At 38.3% G+C, this 27,891-nt stretch overlaps 5 protein-coding genes across 5 annotated transcripts; 1 reads left to right on the forward strand and 4 right to left on the reverse strand.

Annotated features, from left to right (window-relative positions):
• Window positions 1–888: 888 nt before the first annotated feature.
• On the reverse strand, window positions 889–2,490 carry LOC140931548 (major facilitator superfamily domain-containing protein 6-like). Its single transcript, XM_073381355.1, has one exon. It carries the CDS (start codon window positions 2,488–2,490, stop codon window positions 889–891), a length of 1,602 nt encoding a protein of 533 aa, XP_073237456.1.
• A 7,191-nt stretch (window positions 2,491–9,681) lies between these two features.
• On the forward strand, window positions 9,682–11,959 carry LOC140929375 (major facilitator superfamily domain-containing protein 6-like). Its single transcript, XM_073379175.1, has one exon. It carries the CDS (start codon window positions 9,772–9,774, stop codon window positions 11,404–11,406), a length of 1,635 nt encoding a protein of 544 aa, XP_073235276.1. The 5' UTR covers window positions 9,682–9,771; the 3' UTR covers window positions 11,407–11,959.
• Window positions 11,960–13,221: 1,262 nt separating this feature from the next.
• LOC140931549 (uncharacterized) lies at window positions 13,222–14,790 on the reverse strand. The gene is made up of 2 exons (XM_073381356.1): window positions 13,801–14,790; window positions 13,222–13,478 (listed from the first exon to the last, which is right to left on the reverse strand). The coding sequence occupies exons 1-2, from the start codon at window positions 14,633–14,635 to the stop codon at window positions 13,222–13,224; spliced, it is 1,092 nt and encodes a 363-aa protein (XP_073237457.1). The 5' UTR covers window positions 14,636–14,790.
• A 4,366-nt stretch (window positions 14,791–19,156) lies between these two features.
• Window positions 19,157–22,697, reverse strand: LOC140931550 (uncharacterized). The gene is made up of 4 exons (XM_073381357.1): window positions 22,619–22,697; window positions 21,700–22,251; window positions 20,570–20,683; window positions 19,157–20,054 (listed from the first exon to the last, which is right to left on the reverse strand). The coding sequence occupies exons 1-4, from the start codon at window positions 22,695–22,697 to the stop codon at window positions 19,687–19,689; spliced, it is 1,113 nt and encodes a 370-aa protein (XP_073237458.1). The 3' UTR covers window positions 19,157–19,686.
• A 1,707-nt stretch (window positions 22,698–24,404) lies between these two features.
• Window positions 24,405–26,211, reverse strand: LOC140931551 (uncharacterized). The gene is made up of 3 exons (XM_073381358.1): window positions 26,133–26,211; window positions 24,869–25,387; window positions 24,405–24,595 (listed from the first exon to the last, which is right to left on the reverse strand). The coding sequence occupies exons 1-3, from the start codon at window positions 26,209–26,211 to the stop codon at window positions 24,405–24,407; spliced, it is 789 nt and encodes a 262-aa protein (XP_073237459.1).
• Window positions 26,212–27,891: the final 1,680 nt, after the last annotated feature.

Consider the following 27,891-nt stretch of genomic DNA (forward strand, 5'->3'; position numbering starts at 1 on the left):
CATTTCATGATAGAAAGATTAACTATTCAAGCAATTTAGCTTGTTCTCGATTTCGCTGCTTATTTTAGTTAGACACAGGCCCGCTAAAACCACCAGAATAGCTTACAGGTGGTCGATCCGCTAGGGAAGTTTTACCAGCCCAAGTGATGAAATGAGCAGAACTGGGGAGCAATTTTTACAACTATCCTTTGTGACGTTATTTATTTATTTTAGCAGAAGTCAGCAAACCGGAAATAAGCAATGACGAAAGCGTAGGCTTATTTATCACATTTTAAGTAAAGCAATTAAAGTCATTGAAAACATTCATTTCAAACAAAAAAATGGCACCAGTCGTTAAGTATCCAGAGAACAGGAGTCTATTCAGTCATGTAGCAAAGACTTTTCAACCAAACGATTCCAGACTAGCTTAGGAATATCCGACTAGATACAACACAACTATTAGGGGTCAGTTTTAGAAGATTTTTCTGTTAGACTAAAAATGTTGCCTTTCAAAAAATAGATCGATTAAGATTTTCAAGGTCCACTCCCGCATACAAGAAGGGCTGATGTTGAATCCGTTAGCTTTGAGACTTGACACATTGAAGTTTTCACCGAAATTTCCACCATTTATTATTGCAACATTTTTACGATTAACGGATAAACGTTTTGGTCATTCTATGGCTACTGGTTAACCTCATGAAAACCCTCTATTTATTTCGACCATTTTCATTGCCAGTAAGTCGAATTGGCCACGCCTGTGAGAGATCCTTAAATTTCGTGCTCTATCACAATCAGATTCGAACTTCGACATATAAAACCAATTATATTTAATTATTTATCTAATTATTTTTAATCTGCTCAAAGATGTGAGACCAGCTCACTTATCATGGATTTGGTATATGATATACATTAACTAATCACTCGAGGGACCTGTAAAAATTGTTTTAGTTGATCTATATTCTCAACAAGAACGTTCCCAAAAAGAATGCAAACTGCACCTGTTGCATAAACTTCAAAAGCATTTGCCGAGCCAACAAAGTTAATCATTACACCACCGAGTACCTCTCCACACCCATATCCAAGTCCCCTGTAAAATGCGTATAGAATTCCTTGATGTGTTGTGGCGTTATCAATGGTCGATATTTCATTGACATAGGACATCATTGCCACCCAAGCTAACGCCTTTGTTATTCCAGGCATGAATTCAATCGGAAGAACGAGCCAGGGGTTAGTCAGGCATGAATACCACAGACAACGTAAGGCGAAACCTCCTGTAGCAATAAATAACACCCATGTGTGGCCGAGGCGCGAAATGATTCTGTCTGATAAAACAAACATAGAGACTTCTGCAAAGCAGTTTACAGCTGTGATAACGCTAAAGAGCAGCTGAGTTCCGCCCAAATCTTTCAAATACCAAAACAGGAAAGTCTTTGTGAAGGCATTCAAAATTCCAAAATAAAACACCGTGACTAAGAACATAACGTATTTCAGGTTTAAATTCTGCTTAAGGCTATTAATTATCCCGTTGTGTTTATTTTCACCTTTTCTGTCTTTTGTGTCATAGGAGAATTCAAATTTTGTAGAGGTTAAAAGGGCTGATAACATTAATACACCAAATGTGCAAAAGCATGGCATAAAGTTGACTTCCGAAGGCTTGGTAAATGGATTAGGACAATGGTGACTCAGAGTAACTAACGCTCCTACTACGAATGAGGTAACTCCCCATCCAACAGAACCCCACAGTCGCTGCCGACCATACAAGTGCACATTAGGTTTTAATGTCTTCATTGTGATCAAGTCAGCAAGGGCTAATGACGGAGAAGAAAAAATGTTGCTCAATAAAATAACGATAAATAATATTGTGAAAGCTTTTAAAGTGTTGAAGTGTTCTTGTGGCGACGTCGAAGATGAAGCCTCTTCTTCGCTCAAATAAACCAACGGCCATGGCTTTCCGTTCACCACGGAGGACACTAAAACAAAATTCTTCCAGTAAGAGGAGATATTTCCGTTATGTTGAGGCAAGATGCTGGATGTATTACTCGGCAGCTCAGTGGCACGAGAGACTAATCGCATTGCGCATATCCGCTCAGCTGGTGCAACAAAAAACAGCGAGGACTGTGACAATGCAGTAACGAAAAGGGATAGCAAAAGAACTGCCTTGCCTGTTTTGAAACGGTCCACAAACGCCCCCAAAAGGGGAGTAAAAATAAACTCCACAAAGGGCTTCAGTCCCATTAATATTCCAACTTGGGATGGTGTTAGTCTCATTTGCTTGAAATACAAAGCAAGATAAGGCACCAAAGCTCCCAATGAAGAAAAATACAAGAAATAAAACAGTTTCGATGGGATGAGTCTTCTGTCGATTTGTGGACAAAAGTTCCTGTCACTATTGCCATCGTGTTGGTGGTCTTCTTTAGTGTCAATTTGCTCTTCTTCCTGATCATGTTTTGCGGCATTCTCCTTTGATTTCATAACTGTCTTGCTACAATATTGCTTAGGATCAACAGCCATTGTTTGTGTAGAGTGTATTGAAAAAGAATTAAAATTAAAAATTAAAAGTTAATTGAAAATGAACGCAAACACTACTGACTTGAAAGTCGCTTCTGTATCTCCCCTGACCCTTCCTTTTCAGACTGAAGCAATTTGTAAAATAAGCAGTTTGTTCTCCTTGATGCGTTATACAGAATTTCTTTAAGACTGTTCTTCAACGTTTTCGTGCCTTATACAATCCATGAATTTTACTTTTTGGAATTGCAACACACCTCTAGTTGTTAACCACCCGCTAGAACCCGCGGCCATATTTTTCAACTCTTTCAGCTCCCTAAAGTTCGTTTGATTTGGTTGCGTCACTTCTTTCCAACAGAAGTACTTAAATTTCACTTAAACTATTGATGAAAGTAAACACTTAAATTTTATGATTCCCCTTATAGGTTTGAGAGGAGGAGTTAATTCACACTGCCAGCTTAAAAAGAACTTAACGGACCTTAGAGTTAAGTAGCCTTCTGCCTTTTTGTTCTTCAAAATTCCTACCTTATATTTTACCATCAATATTTGAATTTTAGCCTGGAAAGGGTTTCTAAAACTTAGAACAATGAACAGCCCGTCAGGCAGCTTAAATTCCACAACTGATGATGGTGTTTTAAAGAACCATATGCCGAAAACGAAGGATTAGTTTTTTGAAATGATTCACGGTTCATAGCTCTTAAGCAATAAATTGCAATTGTGCTGTAGTTGACTGAAGCCCCGCAGCAATCGCATTAAACGTTGTTAACCACCGAAAAGCACTACCCCTGGCCTTGGTCCAACAAGCTTCTTGGTTTATTCTCTCTCGATAGGAGTCGAACCTATGACCTTCTCGTCCCAGATGTTTAAAAGGTGGATAGTGCTATCCAGTGCACCAGATAAATCGCTATCCAGAGATATTAAAAAAACCAATTGCACTCGATCCCGTGGATAGGGTTATCAACCTTTTGAACGGATGAGGTCTGGTTATTACTTTACTAAGCTGCAGGTTTTTAGCCCTGGACACAAACAGTTTCGTAAAAAATGTTTTTAATAACTTTTATAACAATATTTTTGAAGTGAATGAACACTATTGATTTAACATTAAATCCGTGAGCCATGAGAATTATAGTCAGATCCTGCACGTATATGTTTTGTGCATTTTTTTACCCTAATACAGTAAAACCTGCATTAAGCGGACACCGTATTAAGCGGACAGTGAGCCGAAATGCCCCAATTCCTTTTTCCTTATTTACTGACGCGAAACCTTTATTTAGCAGACACCTCTATTATGCCGACACGGAAACCTAAAAAGTTCCTGAAATGGTCATCACTGGTACAGTGATGACCATTTGATGACCCGAACTTTTTTTGGGCTGACTGGAAAGCTAATTTTCTTAACATTGTGAACAGTCATGCTCCAATCAAAACAAAACGTGTTATGTCAGGCAAGGTACCTTAGATCACATCATACCTGCGGAGGGGTATGCGCGATCGCAAGGTTGCTAAACGGAAAGCTATTAAGTCTAACGATCCTTAAGACTGGGTGTGCAAAAGGCTACGTAAGAAGATCAATGGAGAAGTTAAATCTACAAAGGCATCCTATTATGCTAATGCTTTTATTCAGTCTAATGGCGATTCACGTAAAACCTGGCAATTGATTAACGAACTCACCTCCCGTCAGAAAAATAACGCGTCTGTGAAAGAATTAAAACTAAACGAGAACTCAGTAACCAATTCTCACGAGCTCACGCTTCCAATACATTTAATGATCACTTTTCAACCATTGGAACCAAACTTGCCAATGAAGTACCCCGGCCTTGTTACTGATGGTTCAAGTTATGCCGATTACATTGTTAGAAGCAACAACAAGTTCTTTTTTCAGTCCAATTAGTAGTAATAATGTTTCTTCTCCCCTAAATAAATTATCCAAATCCAAAGCAACAGGTCCCGATAATATTTCTGCCAAACTAATTCGGGAATGTGCGGATCTTATCTTGATCCCTTTATGTAATACTTTCAACAAGTCCTTAAGTTCTGGTTTTTTTTCCCCAGAAAACTGGAGACGCGCTTAAATGACTCCATTGTTTAAACAAGGTGAACGAACTGACATGAATAATTATCGGCCAATCTCTGTTATTTCAGTAAAAGAGAATAGTGTATGATCAATTGTATAGTTTTTTGACTAATGAAGAGATAATCACCAACCAGTAATCAGGTTTTTGCTCGTTGCACGCGACTGTCACTGCTCTCTTCGAGCCCGAGATAAGATCCGCACATCCAGCTGGGCTTTCGATATAGATCGCGGTAACGTAAATGCAATGGTTTTCCTGGACTTGAAAAAAGCATTTGATACCGTTGATCACGATGTTCTTTTAGCTAAAATTAAGTCTGTACGGAATACAGGAGTCTGCTTACAATTGGTTTACGTCGTATCTAAATAACCGTACCCAGAAATGTGTCGTCAATGGTTCGCTTTCCAAAGTCTGTTCTCTGGGCTGTGGGGTCCCTCAGGGAACTATCCTAGGCCCTCTTCTGTTCTTGGTCTATATCAATTTACCAAACTGTTTATCGTTCTGCCAACCTAAGATGTTGACGACACCCACATAACATTTGCTAGCGCAGACTAGTCTAAATCGTGACAAAGTAACATCCACAAACTGCAACAAACTTACTCTCAATCCAACTGAAAGTGAGTTTATGTTAATTGGTTTTAGACAAAAACTGAGAACATTATTTGAATCCCTTGAACGTTCGGTAGATAATGTTCCTATAAAACAAGTTTCCGGCTACTAAATCTCTTGGGATCCTTATTGATGATAACAGTGCATGGCATAGTCGTATCGACAAACTATCCAAAAAGATTGCCTCTGGCATTGGCGCCATTGAGCGAATTAAGCCTTTTGTTTGGCCAGAAATACTCTGTTAAATCTACAATGTCTTGGTAAAACCCCATTTCGATTACTACAGTATTTTCTGGGGGAATTGCGGCAAAACGCTCTCAGACAAATTAAAAAAACTGTCGTGGTGCTTGCATTTTGACTTTCTCCTCCTATGATGCTGACGCTGGGTGCTTGTTACAACAACTTGGTTGGAAAGACCTGATTGCCCAGCGTCAAATTCAAGTAGCTTTAATGGTGTTCAAAGCTCTTAATGATCTGGCTCCTGACTACTTATCTTCTATGTTTACTGAGCGCAGTAGGTCAGGTTATGTCTTAAGGGCCTCTACAAACAAATTAAATCCCCCCCTTAGCAAGAACAAACTATCTAAAAAGGAGCTTTAGCTATAGAGGTGCAACTCTCTGGAACAGTCTACCCTGCAATCTTAGGCAAGTGAAATATCTAAATCGTTTCAAGCATTTGTTAAACCTTCATTTTAGTTAATTAAGTTAGATACACGGCATTCATGGAAAACAGGTCTAGTTTAGGGTAATTATGAGTAATATTTTTACTGAAGAGACTCTTTAGATTCGTATTTATTGTTATTAAATATTTTTATGTAGTGGTATTTTATATTGTACCAAAAAGCCTGATGAATTTTTACCGTGTTAAAATCAATATTTGAGATTTGAGATTTGAGACACCCATTTTTAACGCAGAAGACGAGACTGAACCAAATAACCATCGGCCAATATCTTTATTGTCTAACCTTAGTAGAATATAAAAGAATGAAATCTTTCCGTAAATAAAAAAATAAAATTTTGAATCCCTCTCAGATACAAGACGGGTTTCGTGAAGAACACTCAAATCAACGTGCAATTATTTATATCGTAAATACTATTCAAACACATGGACAAACGCCCATATTCGTGTGGTGTCTCTACAGACCTAAAAAAAACCATTCGATATAGTAGATCATACAATATTTCCTGGAATAATGAATAACTGTTTCTCATATCCGCAAGACCGAACACGAACAGCACAAATTGGTCCACACATCTCTGAAAGAACCGTATCACTTTGCGGAGTTCCGCAAGGATCTGCATTGGGCCCGTTATTGTTTTTTATACGTTAATGGTATTTACAGCTGATGATACTTATATCTTATATGTCGAACAAAATTCTTATCAAAATAATTCATTGTAACAAGGCGTTGATACTCAATTACATAAACTATGCTGCTGGCCGACTTTAAACAAATTAACATAACTTAAGGAAGATCAAATTTTCAAGTCATTTTCCGTTCCTTTAAAAAAAAAAAAAAATTCGGCCCATAATAAGGTTATTCCACAGAGCTCACAGCCAAAAAAGAAGAACGTCCCCTCGGATTGTAAAGAATATGTAAAATATTATCGATTGACTATAACCTTTCTTGGAAAACCATATTGAGAAAATTACTTTCAAAATCAGTGAAACTGTAGGTCTAATCACAAAACCAAGAGAATGCCATCTACCTTTTTGTTCACTCCCAGATGTTTATCAGTCATTAATTGTTCCTTATTTAACTTATAGACTATCTGCTTGGGGCCAGGCCTTAAAATCCTGTTTAAAACGTTTAGAGCAAATATAAATATTACAAAAACGTGCACTGCACTTCATGTAATTTGCCAAGAAAAACAAGCATACCGTTCAGCTGTTTATTAATGCTAACCTCGTACCACTTAACATTTTTTCTATGACAAAACTTTATTTGAATTGATACACGACGACAGAAATGCGTCAGCACTGACTTGGGACTTAGTCAGACTTCAGACTACTGACTTCTGTATTTAAGTCAATGTAAAATGGAGATTCCAAGCCTTATTTCTAGCGAGGGATGGAGCAGACTACATGGTAAGCGAAACAAACCATGTGTTTGCGACAGTGGGTTTTTCCTTGCCATTTTCCTTCCTACACTTATTTCCGAAAGCAAATCAGCATAGCCATTTTAAGGCGTAAAAGCAAATGTCAATGCGGCCGCTGACGGCGTATGTTGCAAACGAATGATCCCCGTAAAACTTCACCAGTCGGCCTAATTAATACCTTTTTGGCTTTTTACATTTTATCCGTGTATACACAGAAAACAAAAACAAAAGCAAGATTATTACGGAGCTGCCTATGGCATGTCTAGTGAATGATTCTGTTCCGTCGGTCGTCTTCTTTAGAAAAAGATGAACACTGCTACTGACCCAGTATGCCAGAAGGTGTTGTGTGTTTCCGCATAGCATGTTTCTTTTCTTCTGTTTGAAATTAACAGGCTTGCCAGTGTTTGGAAGTCTAAACTTCGGATAAGGATAAAGAAGGATCGGAGGACAAATTTCGCACAGATGTTCACCCATATCCGAAGCTACTGGTTTAGCGAGAGGGCAAATAAGCGAGGAAGCTTCCACAACTTTGCTTAAAGCTTCACCGGGAGCTCAACAAATACCAGCTTCAGGAAAACATGGTGCTTAGGCAAGTTACTTACAGTTACTTGACGTACAAGGTTTGGTTTGGTGACCATCGTAGAGCTTACAGTTTTTCTCAATGTAACCCAGATTTTTTGCTTTTGTTTGTATCTGTATCTAGAAAAAAACTTTCGGAGGAGTCAAGAACAGGATAGTTTTTCTCCGTGTCTTCCATAAAAATACGTTAGTCAAGACTGAGACAAATAGCGAACTCAAGCGAATCTCATAACCGCGGTACAAGTTTGCTATCGACCCCGATATCGACTGTTTGATCTGCTAACATTTTTTTTAAAGTACGCAGTAAATTAAATGTCTCGCCAAAATTTGAGTAATCTTTAAACTTTTGGAGGTTGCAAAATGCAAACGAACTAATTCATTTAATTTGAAGAAAAATAACAAGAAACTAAAAGGAATTATGATCCGTTATCGTGCAGTCGACTATAAATATTAGATTATCATTTACTTATAGTCTTAGTACAATCTGTTGAATGAGGCCCGCGAATCAGGATGGGTTTAGCGCGGGTTAATTCCTTAAATAAGCTGTTGGCCGTTTGTGGTGATGCGGTATAAATTTAATATACACAGATTAGTGCAGACTCAACGGCTCTGATGTACGCAAAACAGTACGCCATGTTACAGACTAGACCATGATTCATTGCGCACCTTTTAACGCTATATAACGGTCACGAAATGTCTAAACACTACACTATATGTTCAATTAAACGTCTCTTTTACAATATTTATGTCTAGCCTAGGTTTATGGCTTTTGAGTAGATTTTTTTAAAACATTTTGCTTGAACATTATTAATTCCCTCACGTGGTTCTGCGATTCACGTATTTCTAGTCGTCACGTTACGCAGTATTATAAAAGCACTCGGAACTGTATATTTCTGAGCGTTAACATAGCGGGTTTGGGCTGCGTTAAGTGGTTATTAATTTTTTGTAGATGTTTTTCTGTTCATGAATCTGACATGGCTTTGAAATTTCCAGTATCCATATTTCTCTTTCGTTTCCCAACATTTTGCTTTGTTTTTTCTAGTCTGATTGCACTTCAAAGGTAAAAGGGAAGGTACATAATATCTTGTTGAAATGCTACCAGGTAAACTGTGAATCATTTCAACCGAGCTTTAGTTTTAAAGACTGACAAATACTCAATGTATTGGCCACTCTGGCGAGACGTGTACCCTCCAACTGGTCGCTGTTATTGAAATATCAATACCTTGCAAATCTTAAATGCTCTATAACATGTATTTTGAAGTCGATTTTCATTTCCGGGTGGTCTATGGTACAACATTTATTTAGCTAATTTTATCATATATTCCGTCAAGATAACCGTGAATGATTGTAGTTATAAAAAGGGCGACAAATAATACGAAACAAACTTCATTTTCTTGATATTTACCCTATATGCTCATTTTCCGTTACAAAACGGCGCTCCTTTTCAGCTAAGGTCTTAAGAATGAAAGCCCCAAGTTGTTAGTAAAGTAGTTCTCTTTTCTTCATTGTCTGGATTTAAAATAGACCCAGGCGACAACCCAGTTAAGTAAGTCTTCTTGAAAATATAGGGTATTATTTACTTCTGCATTTTGTATTGCATATATTTTCGACCCATTATACTCATGAAAATTTCCTGACTAAAACAAGGCCGGCTATCAAGTTTTTATAACCCAGAAAAAATGATTGTCAAATAGATTACCTTATAAGGAAAGGGAAACAATTGAAATACCAGTTCCGTAGATTTATTTTGGTTAACGCATAAAACATTAACCTGGCTAAACAAAGCAGGCCTCTTATTTCCCTAGATGATGTCACCCTATTGTAGGTAACTGAACAGCCCTGTTTAAGCTTCAATGAAGGTCGCGAATTTGTTTTCGATTTGGAGTTTGTGCCTAGGGGAACAGTGCAAAACCTCTCTTCGGAGTCAATGGAAGAAGGTCAGAGAAAGCCATCCCAAGAAAGGCTTTCTGGCAGTAATGATGAAGAAGGAGATGAGAATTCAAAACATCGCTTCCATTGTAAAATCAACCGAAAGCGACTGGTGTCCAAACTATTTTACCTGTTCTACTTCTCGGCTTTTGGATCGATTTGGCCTTATTTATCATTGTACTTTAAGCAATTGTTCTTATCACCCCGACAGCTTGGAATTCTTGTGGCGGTTCGATGTCTTGTTCAGTTTATTTTTACACCCGTTTGGGGAGCTCTAGCGGATCGATTCAACAAGAGTAAATTAGTGTTATTATTAGGTTTATCAGCGTGGTTATTGTCAACATTTTCTTTGGCCATAATACCCATAGGAGAAACACCAAAAGCCTGTTATGAAATGAACTCACTTTCTCTATCGTTGTTCCAAAATACATCCGGCAAGCACAGCAATAACTTCACAAGCTTAACTACACGCTCAAGACCTAAAAATCGCCCTCAACATGCTTCGAAACTTTCTTACGAGTCCGTTTTTGGATACAGCAGATACCTTCCTTGGGCATTAAGCTTTTTTTCAAGTGATTACGAGGCTGAGAAATCCACAAAGCTCAAGGAAGATACTTTTCCAGACATAAAATATCATCCATCACCTGAGAAAATCTCAGATTCGTCGAGATTGTTCATTTTAACAGTTTGTATTATGGTAGCTGGACAGATTTTTGCATCTCCTACCCAGTGCCTCGCAGATACAGCAACACTTCAGATTTTAGCAGAGGACAGCCGTGAATATGGAAAGCAAGCTTTCTGGGGTTCTGTCGGCTATGGTTTGACAGCTTTTATCGTTGGTACTTCTATAAGCGGGCAGAAAACCCTTAATCCTTGCAGCAAGGAGATGGACACCAATTACATCCCCTGTTTTTACGTGTTTGCCTGCTACATGATAGCAGCTTTGATAGTAGCAAGTCGATTTCGATTTAAACCGGTTGATGACTCGCAGTGCAAAGAAACTGCAGTTGGCGGTTTAAAAGTTTTAAAAAATTTTGACTATGCTTCCTTTTTATTCATTGTATTTTTTTGTGGAACAGCCTTTGGATTTATACAGACATTTCTGTTCTGGCATCTTCGTGAACTTGGCGCTCAACAAACCCTTTTTGGTTCAATTATTTTAGCGAACAGTACTGCAGAAGTGGTAATGTACTTATTATCTGAGCGTCTTCTTCGCAACATTGGTCACTTCCGGGTCATATACCTGGGACTTTTGTGTTATGCATTACGTTTCTTTTATTACTCGTACTGTTCCAGACCATGGCTGTTCTTGCCCATAGAATTCATCCAAGGAATAACAACTGCGGCTGTGTGGTCATCGTTTGTTTCTCATGTGGGTGCAGAACCTGGAGTGGCCACGACACTTCAAGGGCTTGTTAATGGATTTTACACTGGTCTAGGCTACGCTAGTGGCGGGCTTCTGGGAGGTGTCATGGTGCACCAGTTCGGTACCAGTACGGCCTTTCTTATCTTTGGAGAGTTTAGCTTAATAGTTCTTTTTCTGTTTATTGTAGTTAACAATGTTCGACAAACAGGCGGAAAGAAGAAAGATGTTAACTTACAGACTGTTAGCAAAGCGAATGATTTTAAATAGTAGATTATCCATGCATTTGGCAGACGAAAAAGTTAAAATATACTGTGTTGACAGGTTCTTGTATTGTTTAAATAGTCGCGTACGTGCTGCTCCAAAGGTTGTTTCATGGAATCAACCTTTTCCTTAAAATATCACTGAACACTCCTCGCCTATCAAAATACTGAACCAGCAAATTTCGATACCAATTTTTTTCATACCTAAAAAAAATCCAAGCGAAATTGTAAAGGTAGTGATTTTGCATCCAAGAACTTATACATTACACTGTATAAATTAGACACAACTTCCCGAAAATCTTTTTCTCCGCATCCCAAACGTAAAGCCCAGCTATGAAGTACAAACGCTGATTAATGAAATGTGTTGGGCGACACACATCATTGAACTGACATTACTTTGGCGGCTTTGCATATCGTGTCCATGGCAAATGAACTAAAATGTATTTTTTATTTCCCAATTTTAACTGAAACAGAAGAATCAGCGAACATTATACATTGATTAGGTTTTTCTACAGATGTGAAAAAAATGATAGCGCGAGAATTCTTAAATAAAGAAAAATACCGCTGTTGAAAAGGGTTATTTAATTTTTACATTAATAGTGCATTAAAACTATATATTAAGAAAATCTTTTTTCTCTCAGTCCTTATTTGGAATGTGAAAAAACATACAAAAATTTAGAATTTTAACCCAAAAGCATAGGCTAACCCCTCTCTCCCCGAATCTCCAATTGGCCAAAATTAAAATCTTTATAGCCTGCATTGGTGATATTTTTAGCACTAATAGAAGATCACAAATATCATTTCAAGGTCCCATTTGACTATACACATACGTAGAAGAAATTGTGCAAATGTGCAAGAGAAATCCATCAAAATTCCTTACCTTGTTTTACCCTGTTAGCATTTTAACGCACCGACAAACTTAATGTCAAGGTCCATTTTGACCTTAAGCATACAAAAGAGAAAGCCTGAATTTGAAGTAAAAGGAAAGATTACCCGTTCAGAAATATCCAAAACGATTCCGCCCAAAATCGAAATCTTCGTACAATGGAACCTAGATATGACGAACTTCGAGATAATTAACGACATTCTTCGCCTCCACTATAGAATGATTCTTAATTAAATGTTGTGAGCATTCTCAAATACTTTGGTCATCGGAATTTCGATCAGTGAAAAGGAGCTTTTTTTACAGTTTACTAGCTATGAGTTAAAGTGTCAGTAGCATTAAAATGAGGCTGTGGAAAGTAACGGCCAACGCTCCTTAGATTGTCCGTCCACCTAGCAAGTCGCTGGTTTCAGTTTCTCCTTGAGATCATGTGGTTTGCAAAGTAAGCTCTGTCCCTCGATCTTCAGCCTGGTAATAATTTGGATACACCCTTTTGAAACCCTAACCAAGTGCTTGGACCCAGGGGTTCGTTCCCAGAAAGTCCCAATAACTTTTAAAACGGAACCGAAGCCATATCTTCCAAAACAAATCTAAAGAATTGTAGGGTACCTTCAACTATCTCTCTAAAAGTATCAAAATCTTGAACTAAAATGCAAACACGGCAAGCATAAATGTACGTAAAACGGTTTTCAGTGCCCTTTATTTTCCGGGATTTTCGAGAAAAAGGTCTCCGAGCCAATTCTGAGACCGTCAAAACCTGCCAACAGACTGGACTAGTAAATGAACCACCCCTTCCAAAGGCATATGCTACTTTACTGTTGTCAGGGGCCACACACCATACACTTTTGGCGGACGGTACATGGTAAATTTGCGAATTATGTAAAATTGATATTACGGCATATTACACATGACAACAGTTGTAACTGGCGTTTGGATTTGTTAAGGTTTGTAAATGTTACTTCTAGCTTCTGCCATTTCGCGTAGTGATCGTTCTAAGTCCACTTTCTTGTCATGGACAGCATTACAACTGTAAAGGTTACACATTCGCACTCTAATATGTCTGCCTGAGCAGTGATGAATCCCATGAGATGAAGAGAGACTGCTACAGTTTCGTTTGGTGTAACGAAATCCTCCTCCACATGTAGCAGAACAACTTGACCACTTGGACCATGGTGACCATCCACCACCTGTGGCTGCTGGAATAGAATATTGACCAATTAGCTTTTACTCAGGAATAGTTCGTGGAATCAGATCACCTGCAATAACATGTGCTTAGTGACCTTGGTAGCTGTTATCCACCACCCTCTTCGATCTGTATAGTTTTTCTCATCATACACAGCCTCATTCAATAATTGTTTTTAAATAAAATGGCATACCTAATATAAGGATTTGACCTCGAGCTAGGTTTTGACATAAATTTAATACCGGGTTTAAAGATCTTTGAATATACGAGTATTTAAATAGTCCTAGAGTTGACGTTAACTTAGAGAAGAACAAGGAAAAAAAAAACAAACAAACCTTTACTGTCATTTCTCCTGGATTCAATTTCCTTCCCTTGTTTTCTGCTCATCATAACCTCATGCTCTGTCAACTTTTTGACAAGCTTTGTCAAAGTTTTTGCTGTCTCTGCAAGATTTGCCGCCGTTTCAGCGTTTTTTAGCATTGCCTTGTATTGTTTTTTCTTAGCATCGTCGCTCTCTCTGTCGTCGCCTTCATCAGCAGTCATATCGACATTGGTGGAATTGTCTTTCTTTGTTGCTGTCGTTACAGAATGGAGCTCAAGAGGATTTTCAACTGCGAGGTGTTTATTTTTTGAAAGCTGTTTAGCCATCATTGCATAGTTTGAGATACTAGTGGCAGAATGGCCTAAACCAAAGGAACTTAATGCATCTTTCGCTTTTAGTCTAGAAGCAATTATAGAGGAAAGAGTTGGAAGACCTTGACTATCAGCATTTGACATATAATTACTGTCATAGTTCTTATACTCCACCATGGCGCGGGATGGCTCTGATTCGTCTTCTTCAGAAGACTGGTTCAAGTATCCGGCATCATAAGATGTTGTTTGATCTTCATCGCCTGTAAAAGCCACATCGCCTTTGTTAGCATCTTCTTTATCTTCAGCACTATCTCTAAAGCTTTCCATCTCATCGGTGTCGAACAAAGACGAATCTGTGCTGAAGTTGTTTTCTTCAAGTGGAGCTTCTGGTAAATGTTCTTCAAAGTCGTTCATTTGGCGACTGTTCACTGGAACAATATAGGGAGTTGCCTGGTCGTTGCCGTTTAAGAGGACAGTTGAAGGTTCTTTTAAAGAAGCGAGTTCGTTTGTCCCTTCTAAGTGAAACATCGGTGACATTGCGACCGCTGGACCAAAGTTGAAAGCTGCAAAATTTCCAAGTGGTGCGAGCACTTGCTGCTTCTTTACTATGTTACTTATGTGACTGGAGTTCCTTGGTGTTTTCGTAATACCTAATAAGGAGGTAAGAATATAGCTTATACCTCGATGTTGTTGGTCAGATCGTGGGGGAAATCGTAAGCGAAAGGTCAAAATCGCTACTGTCATTCTATGTGAAGAACTGACAAATAAGACGGTAAAAAAAATAGTCCCCTGGTCTGTTGTTTTTCAAGTTAAGTGTAAAAAAAGAGCAGCTCAGTTCTTTAAAAGTAACTGCCCAAACAAGGAGAAATTTTCCTGCAAGGGCCCTACAATTTCACTTGAAAGCTTGAAACAAACATAACTTTCCCTCCTCGACGGCTTACCTTTCGTCAGAGAGCAGTCACTTCTAACAATGTAACATAGCAATAGCAAAAAAAATATGACGTTCATGCTTTTCATGACAGCGAAAATCCGTGAAACAGTAAAGAAGAAAGCATTGACTTGACTACCTAAAAGTAAACCAAATGCAGTGTGTTAGAATGGTATATTCCTTGTTAAGTGTTGTAGGTATCAATCAAAACTTTCACACTAAAATCACACCATAGTTTCCGTTAAAAAAATGGTCAAAGTTGAACGTCTAAAAATATTGAAACGGTTGATTATAAGGTGATTACTTTTAATTAAACAACTAGTGAAGGCTAAACAAATGATATTTGTTATGATTGAAAATTCATCGAAACATCATTTGATTTACTCAATCTTGTCGTTGTTTATCGCTGTCAAGACGAGGACTTATTCAATTGAATAGTTTTTGGATCAGAAACGAAATATAATACACATGCATTCTGAAGTTGAAAGAAGTAATACTCTCAGACGATTAACAGTACACCAAGTGCTGATTTTGGCGAAGTAAAGGTTTGATTCATTTTATTTCGTAAAAACGTATACAGGTGGATGGTAATTGAGAATCAAACACTCGCATAACGAAAAGACTAAACAGTTTGCTGCTTTGATAGATAAAACTTTAAGGAGATAAATTTTTACTCAACATAGTAATCAAAATGCCGTTTTAATGGATGATTTTACTACTGTTAAGTGTTTAGTTTACTTTTCGCTTTTGTCTGAAACATCAACGTCTGAGGGATGTAAAATAAAGGACAGAAGTCAGAACATACCTGCTCTGTCTCAAACTGCAGCAGTATGTGATTTCTGATAAGGAGTGATTACCTGTAAAGTCAATAAAAACTCTTGTCTGTTTGATCAACTCATTCCAAATGGACAAGATACGTCCAACAAAAGATTAGCTATGCTTTAAACAACCTGTTTGTTTTATATTCAGAAGCATGTGCAACTGGTACCCGATATTTGGAAAATAGAAGAAAACAGTCCATTAAACCAACATAAGGGGCGTGTTAAAAGAAAAGATAATAAACTTCTAGCTTAGTCTTGAAATGAAAAAAGTAGGGTAGGTGTGGTGTTTGTGATAACAAGCATGGGACAAACAAAAAAAACAGTAAATAGTACGTAACAATCCGCGACTGACTGGTGGGCTATCTCGAACCAGCTAGGCTACTAGGCATTACCAGAAATCGGCGACATTTTGCGCCCGCGAAGTATTTGGCACGCGGTTTCAAATTATCAAGGTGGCGGCATAAAGAAAGCAGTACGTAGAAAAAACAAGGACTGAAATGACACACTATCAAAGGATCTGAATCAATTTAATTTCTTTTTTGAGGTAATCAATACAAGGGAGAATGAAAAAGGGGAAACTAGAGTCCGGGCTCCTGTTCGAATGACGATTTTAGAGAGAAGAAACAACTTCGTTTCATGCGTGACTTGGCAGAGTAAAAATAATTTTCAAAAATCAGGGCCCACAGTACACTTAGCCAGCGATATTCTGTATAATAATAATCATATATGAAGTACATTCCTGTAAAGATGGCGATCAAAACAAACTGGAGACAGAAACCCTACTTTTCACAAGGAATAATAAGCGCAGTGGTGCATTTTGTGCCGCTTTTATCGCAGGAATGGATGTATTTTTACCTCTTTTATCCCAAATTTTGCGGCCATTTGGGGAATGGATCAAGGCTGATTTTTAACACGTTTTAAAGTTTGAACATCGATCGATGATTAGAAAGGTCGGCACCAAGGATTCACATCAACGAAATGTTCTAAAATGTGGAGAGAAGGTAGGCACCTCTAAGCTTTTTTGAAAGAATTAGAGAGTTCAAGGAACTGTAACAGCCGTTCGTAAAATGTGTTGTTTGCGGCCCGTTGGCGAACTTTACTGTAACTTTCGAGAGACCAAAACTACCGTAAATAATGATATGGTACGTACACTTTACATTTAGAGGTCGGCAAATGTCGTGTGTGCTACTTCAGATCTGAAATTTCCACTTCTTCAATTTTCTCCATACATTTCTCTATAACGATCGGCGGCCATTCTTAGAGAGCAGAAGGTCTGGGTCGAGTTTGGGCGTCCGCCATTTTGTCTTAAATTTCTGGTAATGAATGTCGAGAAAGCCAAGTTATTTACATAATCCATACTTTGATTGACAAGGGCCACGTATTCAAATAATCAGCCGACCTACAACACTAAACTGAAAGCCTATCAGACCTGTGTCCTCAGCACTTTGCTCTATGGTGTTAAGTCAGCTGCAGGACATATTCCAGATACGAATTACGACTCCCCTGCGAGCGAACCATCATCGAAACAAAATTTTTCCTAAGGCGTGCGCTTCCCATCAGCTTGGATATATTGCTGCGTCAAAATCGTCTAAGCTAGCTTGGATAGGACTACAGAAAGGAAGATTGCCACATGACGAAAGGCATGTTGTTAGGAGAGGTTGCATTTAACTCATGATTTTTTGACTATTCACCGCTGTTTTGTTAGGAAGATGGACGGACGAACAGAAGCCATATTCCCTGAAGTTTCACTTTAAATAATGCAAAATTTGAAACGTTGAAAGTGCGGTCATGGCATAAAAGAATTATTGTGTAAAAAAGGACGTTATAAGAGAATGTAAAACACTCTTTTATGGACCAAAGCGACAGCACGGTTTGCCACTATTGACACAATCCTCACGATTATTACCAGCCGCTGTTCGGAAAAATGAGCCCGCAATCATCCCCTCGAAAGAGCTTCGGGGAGGATCAAAGACCGGATCCGAGAGACGGCGGAAATCGAGCCTACACGATTATTGGACAAAGAAAACTCTAACAGACTTGAACCCAAGACCTTCTGGGTTTTGAAATTGGTCGGATTCGCTAACTAACATGCGGAAGAGTATGGGGCAAAGCTAGGATAAGCCACAACTTCTGTTTTTATTGGTAATTAAAATTGTTTTGTCACAGCTAAGCCATAGAATCACTCGTCAGTTATTTCGTGGAAGCTAAGAAATGGCTCAAATAGGATATTAACTTCGCGAAGTAGTATAATGGATTAAGGACATACGCAGTTTCGGTGCGAAGTATATTTAATTTAGATCATTGTTTGAGGTTATAGTTACATGAACTTTGATTAGTTTTACATTGATTTCTGATTTTAGTTTGAGATTATAATTCTGTAGTTAGGTGGTGTCCCCTTTTACATTTTCCATCTTCTGATTAAAGCGATCCAAATTTTTGGTATATTTATGATAATTAAAGATATAATCCAAAAAGACGCTAGACTACGAGCAGTCTCTCTTTTTTCTTGGTCTGTCGAGCAAAACGCCCGAGACGCGCAAATGACCACGCGCGTGACTTAACTAACCCTAACTTCGCGCGCGCATGCACTCCCCTTACTAAATCTGAAGAAAAAGAGAGACTGCTCGCAGTCTAAAAAGACTGAAATATCGATCAGAGTTTTGCCTCGTGGAAAACCTTTTTGGTGCTTAAGATATTGAATGGTAATCGAAGAAGCCAGACTTCGTGATAGCAGCAGGATGCAATTCATCTTATCATTGGAATTGAATTTAAGGGAATACCGCCTAGGTGTGAAGAGCTACAGAGGAAGTAAGTCAAGCCTTTGAGTTTTTGGCCTGTTTACATAGATGATCCCGTCCGAGGGCGAGTTCTCATGCATTTTTATTTTGCTTTTTCTTGTTTTTCAATTGTTTGTATGGTTGATGTTCTCGTCCCGAACAACAAGGTAAATCATTCTGGGAAGAACAATACACATTTCCCCAAAGGATCGTGTAAACGTAAGTTAAGTCAAGGAGTAAACCAAAACACGAGATGTAACTCATAGCTAATTCATATCGGGAAGAAAATAATGTCCTGTCTCTTGTGTTAATTTGACTGAACTGTGAAAAAAATTTATGGGCAAAATGTTTCTTGAAGTATTTTTTCCTTGTCCACACTTGTAAATGGTTGACAACCTCACATGCCACAGGTTTGTTTGACCTTTAAAAATTCTGTTTCAATACAAAATAAATCTTGGGCAAGTTAAGGAAAAAATGCCTAGACGTAACTGGTTCGTGTAGAAAAAAAAAGTCAAATTATGCACTTTCTTAAAAGAGCTGTGTCATGAAATTCATCAAAATTCAATCCTCTCTTGGTGGCAACTGCCTCCAACATAAATGACCGCCGCTCAAAACATTTAAAGAAGGAATAAATGACACAGTAAATACAAAAGGAAGCATGGATAAACAAACTTGAAGAAGATTGAAACGGATTGCAATTGTGGTTTCAAAAGATGTTAGCCTAGTATTTTTTTTCAAAGTTAAGTTTTGTTGTTTGTAACGTTTGATATAATGCTTGGGAGACATATTTGTTTGACAGAAAGCTGTAACATCTTTAGTTTCAAGCGAATAAGGACGCGTAACAACCTCGTTCCCAGGTTTCTTTTTCTACCCGTCGCTCAGTAGGGACGGGAAGGAGAGAATCCTGGGAGTGAGGTTGGAGGCGTAACTGGCATGATCAACACAATGAAATAGCTGGTCGTGACACAGCCCGTTTGACAAGAAACATTTAGAAAAAGAGACAATTATAAAAATACACAAAAGATTCATATTCCAGAGTGTAGAACCCTTATTAAAAATACCTTAATGTCTTTTCAAGCCAGCTATCTTCCTAGACTTGCGAATCGACTTTTTGAAAGTATTTTGAACTGGCTTTTTAAGTGAATTTTTCAGTGATAGTTTGAAAGACTTTTTGAGAGCATTTTTGAATTTCTGAAATTCACTTGGTCGCTTTAGCTTCCTCTTAAACGGAATCAAGCTTAATTTGTAACGCTGAATACGAAACCCAAATGGAATAAGCTTGCGCCCTATTGCGGATCCATGATGCACTTGGCGGTGTCGGGCTGGATACACCACACGCAGTCTCTTCATTTTTTCTCCATTTCTTCCAGTTTCAGTCATGCGCCCCCTTTTTACTTTTGCATGAACTCTAGAACCTTTGTGGGAGGTTGCTGAGAAAAAAAAGAAAAGTTGTTTAAGTTAAAGACAAGTACTAAGTCGTTTGTCTCACATTCACGGTATAAATGAAGATGATATGAATTGCGGAAATACAAATTTTAAATGAGGATATGGTCGTCGTAGTTTTAATTGCAATTTAAGCAATTGCAAATTAACCCCCAAAAAATTTCGGGGCATCAATGGGATTGGAACCCATGGCCTCTGCGTTAGCGCTGCAGTGCTAACCTAGAGGCCAAAAGTTTGAATCCCGTTGAAGTCCCAAAATTTTTTTCGGGTACGTTTAATTTACAGTTGCTTAAATTGCAATTACCACCGCGACGATCATATCTTCATTCTGGTTTTTTTGCACTGTACGAATTCTTTCTTGATCAGTTTCTTATTTATTAATTTAGTTTTTAATTTACATTAAACTTTATCGGAAAAATAATGCTGAAAAAACACAGTTTCTGTAAATTAGGCGAAATGGATTTTTAGTGCCTATTATTAAGAACAATTTAAATTGACTTACGCACAAGACTTCTTTCAAAAAACATTGTTTCTGGGCCGTTATCGCCACGCAAATCCACGCTATGGTCAAATGAGTAAGGATACCAGCCTGTTATTGGATTAAACCACCAGTTTCCTGTGGGGAAAAGTTGTTTCATTTCAAAGAGTACTGAGATAAAAGAACTGAAACCGACGTTATTTCTCTGGTCAATAACGAAACTCCATAATGTCACAGTGGGCCTCTACTATCAAGACTGCTTTTTAAAATATCTTGAACTGATCTGAACTGTATATCAGAGGCTCCACATATTGAATTCAGGGAAGCAATACCGGAGCTTAAACAATGTCATTGGCGTCTTCCGATTATTTGGATAATTGGTCAACCATTTCAGATATCCAATTAAGCTAATCAAAGGGCTGATAGTTCAAATGTGAGTTCGTATTTTAACCAGTAATTCATAATAAATATTATATAATTTACACCTGATGGTTCATCTGCTTCGTTCACAGTAAACACATGACTTGTATGGCTCATTTGATGTATTTACAAGAAAGACTTTCTTTGTTGCTCATATTACTTGTAATTACACAATTGAGCATTAATCGAGGAGTCTGTTTACCGGTAGATCTGTCTTCTAAATTCGCTAGTATTACCTATTCACTTAGTCCCGACTTCACGTCAACTTTACGTTCAGGTCACCCCCTCCTCCCCCCCCCCCCCCCCCCCCCCACCCGTCCTTAACGTCCACGTAATGTGACCTGGTTTTTTTTGATAACGTCACGACCACCGTGATGTAAGATGTATTCTCTAAGCCGATGTAAGAAACATGAAACTGTTATGAGTTTTCTTTTGTTCAAAAATGATCCGCACTAACGTTAAGTGCCTTTTCCCAGCCCCTTGCCCCTTTCCCCTTAAATGTCCCCTTCCCCTAATTGTCTGTAACGTTAAGCGGGGGATCTCAAATTTAAATGGTCTAAAAAGTATCCTACTAAAATGGCGTCACGGATCAACAGTTTTTACTCCAAGCTCTGCGTCCGTCATTTTCCAGTCAAGTTGCTATGCTATCAGGCATTTGAGAACGACCACAAATTTGGCAGGTCCGCGGAGACTTCCTTAAATGAAGTCAATTATCATTTTTATTGATAACGTACCATCCCTACGGCTATACCCATGCCTATGAAAGAATCCTCTACGGTCACTCCCATGTCCTAATCCATACCAATAACCAGCTGGTCCATGTCTCCAGGGTGGTCTACGTCCATAATGGCGGTGGTATCCATATTCGAAGGCATGCCCAGGTAGCGGACCGTACCAAGGACCAGATACAAAGCCATGTGCGTAAGGATAATTAACACCATATCCAAAACTGGGCCACAAGCGGTGCCTGTAAAATCGATGGTGTCCAAACGGTCCAAGTGGTCCAAAGTGTTCTGGTACATGAACTGGATAAACACCGTCTCCACCGTGGTACACGGGTATATTGAGCGGGTGATGGTGCATCAAATGCTGAACGTATTCACCCGCAGCGGTTGGTACACCGTTTGGCATAAGGGTCATAGTGCGCGTAGAGGGAAGGACGGAAACCACGCTCGGCGGAGCTGCTAACGTGAGCACGTCGTGTTTCTTGTGATTGGATCTGACGTGTTGGTGTTTAATTGGTCTGTGCACTATTGGTCTTACCCATCTCTTAGGTTTATGATAACCTCATGGACGACAACAAATTAGAGTTAATGACCATTCTCGTCAAAGCGAACAGTTACTTTTTGTTTGCTGACATTTTCAAGAATGTAATTACATGCATGCACAACTTTTTAACAAGTATCTTTCTTAGCTTTCAATTAATACGATGCGATGTTGACATCATTTCGGTCATCACATATAAAACTACATAATGTAGTATTTTGTTTAATCATTCTAGTTGGGAACAAATTGAGTGGAAGTCAACAAGTAGCATGTGTATCGACAAGTTTTATAGAAGTTTCTTTCTCGTCAAAAGAAATTAAGTAAAAGTACATACTAGTTCAACTGACAGAGTGTCGACGAAAACGATTAAATCTTGGTAGGACCTACCTTTTGTTCCTTTTGTTTGGACGTTGGCATTTAATGAAAATGCGATTAACAGGGTAAAGGATATGACAATTTCCTTCATTTTACTTCTGGATGAATTAGTCGTCCTCACGAAAGATCAGGTACAAGCAATGAGATGAAGTATTTTAAACAATTAAAAGAAAAAATCTTCGAGAAATTTTCTCTCTTTTGACTTAAACTGGTGTCCTATATTTTGTTTGGTTAGTGAATTATTTCTTTGCTTTCAAACAGGAAAAGATTGCTCCAATACGATAATAAAATCTTACGGGTACAAGATAAAACAAAACATTCCGTAATTCAAACTGTAGGGGGTCGTTTGTGCCTTGTCTTTTGTGTTTTGGTTTTTGTCTCCTTTTTCATCGCGCGGGCAGAACGAACACAAGTTTTCATTTTTCTGATTTGATTCTTTCTAAAAGGTTTTACAACGTTCACTTTTCTCCAAGTTTACTTCATTAAACTATCAGTGTTTTAACAATTTCTAAAAATTCAGCTTATTTATTCATTATCAACAAAAATTAGCTGAAATAGAAACAGACCAAAAACAGGAATCCGTTATTTGTACATCTCCCGGCCAATAATACAACTTGTTTGCCCCCAAAAACTTTCCATAAGCATCGTCTTCAATTTCTCTTGCGACGATTGAAATACCCAGGAGAAATCTTCTGGGGGGCACATGATATGGTGTATTATGGGAGATGCGCAAATGGGGAATGAGTTATTTATATATTATTACTGAGTAATATAGTCGATCTCAATCCTGATTAAAATTAGTATGGGAATCGGACCTGCCAGTGCAAAGAAGCAATTTGTACAACGTTTTCCCTTTTTGTCAGCTATGTCGAACAACAGCACATTTGGGCTTCTGGGGAGCTTGGTCCACAGCGGATAGTTCAGAAAACCGCAAAAGGTTTGCAAATCAGTCATATTTATAAATAAAGCCAGGGTTAAAAGCGAAACCCTCGTTTATATACTTATAATTTACTCAAACAAAAAATAAAATCGTGTAATGCTAAAAGGCGACGAAAACGAGAACGGCAAAATAATTGATAGGCTCAATTAGCAAAAACAAAAAAGCACACTTTATGGTGAATTTCTTTGCCGTTGTTGTTGCAACGTAAACTTCCTACTTACACGTTCTATGGAGAAAATGTGGTATGTGTTCACAAAAAATTTTGCGCTTATTCCTGTTCGCTTTTTTTTTATCGCTGCCGTTCATTTTCACCTTGCTGGCCGCTAGCATTTCTTATTTTCTCACTGGCGGTATAAAATTTTATGTTGTTCTTCCAACGAAGATCGTCTCGTTTGTTTTTTAACTCTCACTCTTAGGCCTAAGCTAAACGTCGAACTTTTCATGAGACCAACCAAACTTAGTAAGTTAAGTTCATGAAAAGTTCGACGTCTGGCTCAGTTAAGTTCGTTTGAATGAGTCTGCTTCAGATGGATGGAACGTCTGAAGGTCGTCTCCGCGACAAACGTCGATCTTCGCATGCGACGATATAAACTAATATATCAAATATTTGTATGCTAACGTATATTTAGCCTCGTTCGGCTAAAATTGATTCTTGGTCTGATTCAGTTGATTGGTCAGGTGCGTCCTAAGTTCGACGTCTGACGCAACAGACGATCTTAACTTAATTTAGGTCGATCCAAATTAGAGTTTAGCTCATCCCATGAAAAGTTCGCCGTTTGACCAAGGCCTCAGTCCTGTTTCGCTCTTTTTCTCGTTGAGCTTCATTTACATGCATGCAGATAAACGTTTTCTCAGCAACTACTTTTTGGGAGGCTTCTTGACCGTGGGTTTTGATTTCATATCCTTCATTGCTTTCATTAATTTTAGTTTTTCAAGTTCCTCTTCTCGCCTTATCTCTGCCATGTTCTCAGCAACATCCTGAAGCGGAGAGCTATGCAGGTTTGCGTTGTTATCCACAATCTGATCTTCCACAAAAGTAGTATCAACGGCTATAGGAAGAAAAAGCAACACTAATTAAACAAAACTAAACGAAATAAATCCGGATTCATTTCATATTTAGAGAAAATGCTGTAAAAATTAAGGATAGGGAAGGAGGAATGTGGGCAAAATTATTACAATCCCAACATAAATTCCTCACCAAGTACCTTTTTTTCTAATGTGATCGTCTGATACCCTAATTACACAGTTTTTGAGGCCAGTTGTAATTGAATCAAATGGTTGTAACTTAATCTTAAGGAAAAATTATTAAACAAAACTCTTACGAAAAAATCTTGTTCCATGACCGTCAAAGAGCATTGACTCTGGGTAATGATATCCATTCGTGCCAGCCGCATGGTATCCCGGATACTGTGGTGGTAATACTGGACGAGGAACAAGTGTTCCTGTTACTGGTTCCTGGTACATGCCATCGTTAGGATCAGCCAAGAAAACTGGTCCTGATACCTGCATATGGGGCCAGTGAGTATGATAACCATGTCGTAGGCCAAAAGGTATTATGGGACGATATGCTGGAAGTGGGTAAGAGCTGTGAAATCCCGGATGAGGAAGGTGTGGAAGCGGATGAAAGAATGGACTGCCAGGAAACGTAGGGAAACCATGATGAAGAGGGCTTGGTACTCCATGAGGACCGACGAATAATTCATTTTCAGCATATGCAGGAGGTAGGTAGGGTCCTTCTAAGATGGATGTCGTTACCGGGGGAACCGCCACCACTTCTTGTCGTCTATGCAATGTTCCACCATAAGGGTTGAGTGGGTACTTGAATTCAATAACTTGGTTGCCTAAAGTTAATACAGTGAAGGATGCAAGAGGTAATGTGGTATAAGAATATTTTGCACAGATTGAATTGAGATAAAATACCTTAGAGATACACTCTTTCAATCAATGGGTCAAGTTCCGGAATATGTGTAATTAATGACCTTTAAACCTTTTAACCTTTGATTGAAATCCTGTAATCCCATGGTGTAACTATTCCCGCATAAATGACCGCTTCACAGGTCTTCGCACGGTACCACTTAGTTACCAGAATTTTCACATTGAAATTTTAGAAAATTTTCCCGCATTTTAACTTTCAATTGGATAATCGTGAGAGTAAAAAGAGTTGAGAATGTAAAATACTTATTATCAATGACAAAAGGATCATGAAAAACTTTACACTCGTTAAAGATTTATCAAAATTAACATGGGTCTTCGTAAGGTACAACCGTAGCTGCAACAAACCTTAAACCAATTTGTTACTTCGGTACCGTGCATGACGAGTATCATGTTGATCGGGAAAAAAGATAGGGGGAGAGCTATCATAAGTTAAAGATCTGAAACCTTTCGTTAGTATTTGGGCCCTGATAGCTTCGGAGATAATCCATTTTTTAGATAACTCCTACAAAATGCCATGATCTTTCCGAAATGACCAGGAAGCTTTGACGAAGGTGGGCGTTTCTTGATTGAGACAAAAGCAAAAAATACTTGGCAACTCTTTTTGTTGAAAATCTCTGGAAGTATTAAATAGAAAATCTTATGGATACATACCTGTCAATGGACGGAAAAACGCTTCCTTATTACTGACAACAACAAAGATTACCAGAACTTTTATTGAAGCCAAATGCATCGTGGAAAACGAAAGTTTTAGATGTCTTATATTTCGTAAAATTAAGAAAACTTAAATACCCTTTTCCTTACGTACCATCCAAACATCATTGTTTTGATTTAATAGAGGGAGAAAACCAGAATCTTGTTAGCAATTGCGATGTTTGTGCTACTGACACCTGTAGAAGTTATCAAAATAAGTGGTCATTCCAGCTTAGGCGGGAATAGTGACGAATTAGAACTAGTACGGTCCTGTGAAAGTAATAAGTCAAGTACATTGTCCGAGCGTTTATAATTACGTTATTTAAACGCAGAGCAAGAAATAGATACATTCTTCCAATTCGGATAAATCTTGATAGCACCATCCCTGTTATGTATTACATTTTCTAAACGGCCAATTGTTCTCTAAAATCAGAGATCTTTCACTTAAGAGCCATTGTCAGAGAAAACCGGGCGGTGCCAAAAGATTGGGGTCAGCCGATTTCCTTTATTTTTTCAGCATTTAAAACCAAGCTGATAAGATTAACTTTGGTGACATTAACAAGATTTTCCGGCTTTTCACTCCCGAGATTGACCACCCCCCTAGTTTTTGGCCAAGGAAAGCCCTAAAAACCACCAAAAACAATGGCAATTTCTCGGGTCTAAAACAATTTTTCCTTAAAGAATTAGTGCACAGATTTTTTTCTGAAGCTAAAGTACCTTAAAATAAACGCTTTGGATGCATAAAATCAAATTTTTAGTGTAACGGTAATTTTGTCCAAGGGTTTTAACCCGGGTATGTTGCGTGACTGTAACAGGACAGCGAATTTCTGCGATTTTCTAAGCCCATTTTCTTGAAAGTGCGGCTGTTTATTTGTTAAATAATTCCATTTTACAATAGTCTATACCCTTCTTAGTCAAAAGAAAAAAAGTATTGATTGGTACAAGAAACTCTTTTCACAGGAAGCCTATTTTCGTGAACGTGATTTTGCGGTATTTTGCATAAATCATGTAACCTTGCTTTTTGGTAATGGCCTTTAAAGTGTAACTTTAGACGGCTGAAAACTTCATCATCCGTATAAAAAAATAATAATTTGGAAAGGATACTGCAATGAAAAGAAATCAACCTTACCTTGGAACAGCAGAAACCGTTGCAGTCCTACACGTATGATACAAATTATAAAGCAGACGTATTAATTAGAATTAATTATAAAGAAATGAATGGACGATTTTTAAATTGTCTGTGCGACGAATTTTCAGTCATATAAAGTTTCAGGGGAATATTTTTTACTTGGATTTTGCGGAAAATTTTTGTTTGCCAAAATATGAAATTAAGAAATTAATTAACGACTTACACGTATAATTGTAGCTGCGTAATTTGAGACCGAGCAACATCTATATGTCTCGCGCGCCGCTGGGTTATCAGGTTTCATTTACGACTTGACGAAATTTGCGTACTTTCGTTGTACCACACTTGCTTTAAAATATGAACTGTTCGTTCGCTTCACAAGAGTCACCTTGTAGTTCTTACGGATCTAGTACAAATGTTCTGCCGCTGGATGCTTGTAAAGAAGACATAACACCACACTTACTGGGACTTGGTGTGAGTAGCAAGCGAGGATGGCGATCCGAAGGAATAGAAATCACTGAGAAGGAGCTCATCTTGAATAGAGCGGGACACTTCGATTTATCTCAAGACAGAGTAGCAGCCATGACCATCTGT

Source organism: Porites lutea, chromosome 3 (genome assembly GCF_958299795.1).
Source record: "Porites lutea chromosome 3, jaPorLute2.1, whole genome shotgun sequence".
In the NCBI taxonomy this organism is placed as follows: Eukaryota; Metazoa; Cnidaria; class Anthozoa; order Scleractinia; family Poritidae; genus Porites; species Porites lutea.

Excerpts from the sequence above, each read along its gene's own strand:
- LOC140931550 (XM_073381357.1), bottom strand. The coding sequence starts at position 22,697 with ATGAAGGAAATTGTCATATCCTTTACCCTGTTAATCGCATTTTCATTA. Across the intron at positions 22,252-22,618 it reads CCAAACAAAAGGAACAAAAG|GTTATCATAAACCTAAGAGA; the intron begins GTAGGTCCTACC and ends GTCGTCCATGAG. Across the intron at positions 20,055-20,569 it reads TTTTGAAAGAAGTCTTGTGC|CAACCTCCCACAAAGGTTCT; the intron begins GTAAGTCAATTT and ends TTTTTTTCTCAG.
- LOC140931551 (XM_073381358.1), bottom strand. The coding sequence starts at position 26,211 with ATGCATTTGGCTTCAATAAAAGTTCTGGTAATCTTTGTTGTTGTCAGT. Across the intron at positions 25,388-26,132 it reads GTTTTTCCGTCCATTGACAG|GCAACCAAGTTATTGAATTC; the intron begins GTATGTATCCAT and ends TATTAACTTTAG. Across the intron at positions 24,596-24,868 it reads TCATGGAACAAGATTTTTTC|CCGTTGATACTACTTTTGTG; the intron begins GTAAGAGTTTTG and ends TTCTTCCTATAG.
- LOC140931548 (XM_073381355.1), bottom strand. The coding sequence starts at position 2,490 with ATGGCTGTTGATCCTAAGCAATATTGTAGCAAGACAGTTATGAAATCA.
- LOC140929375 (XM_073379175.1), top strand. The coding sequence starts at position 9,772 with ATGGAAGAAGGTCAGAGAAAGCCATCCCAAGAAAGGCTTTCTGGCAGT.
- LOC140931549 (XM_073381356.1), bottom strand. The coding sequence starts at position 14,635 with ATGTCACCGATGTTTCACTTAGAAGGGACAAACGAACTCGCTTCTTTA. Across the intron at positions 13,479-13,800 it reads CAGGAGAAATGACAGTAAAG|CAGCCACAGGTGGTGGATGG; the intron begins GTTTGTTTGTTT and ends ATTCTATTCCAG.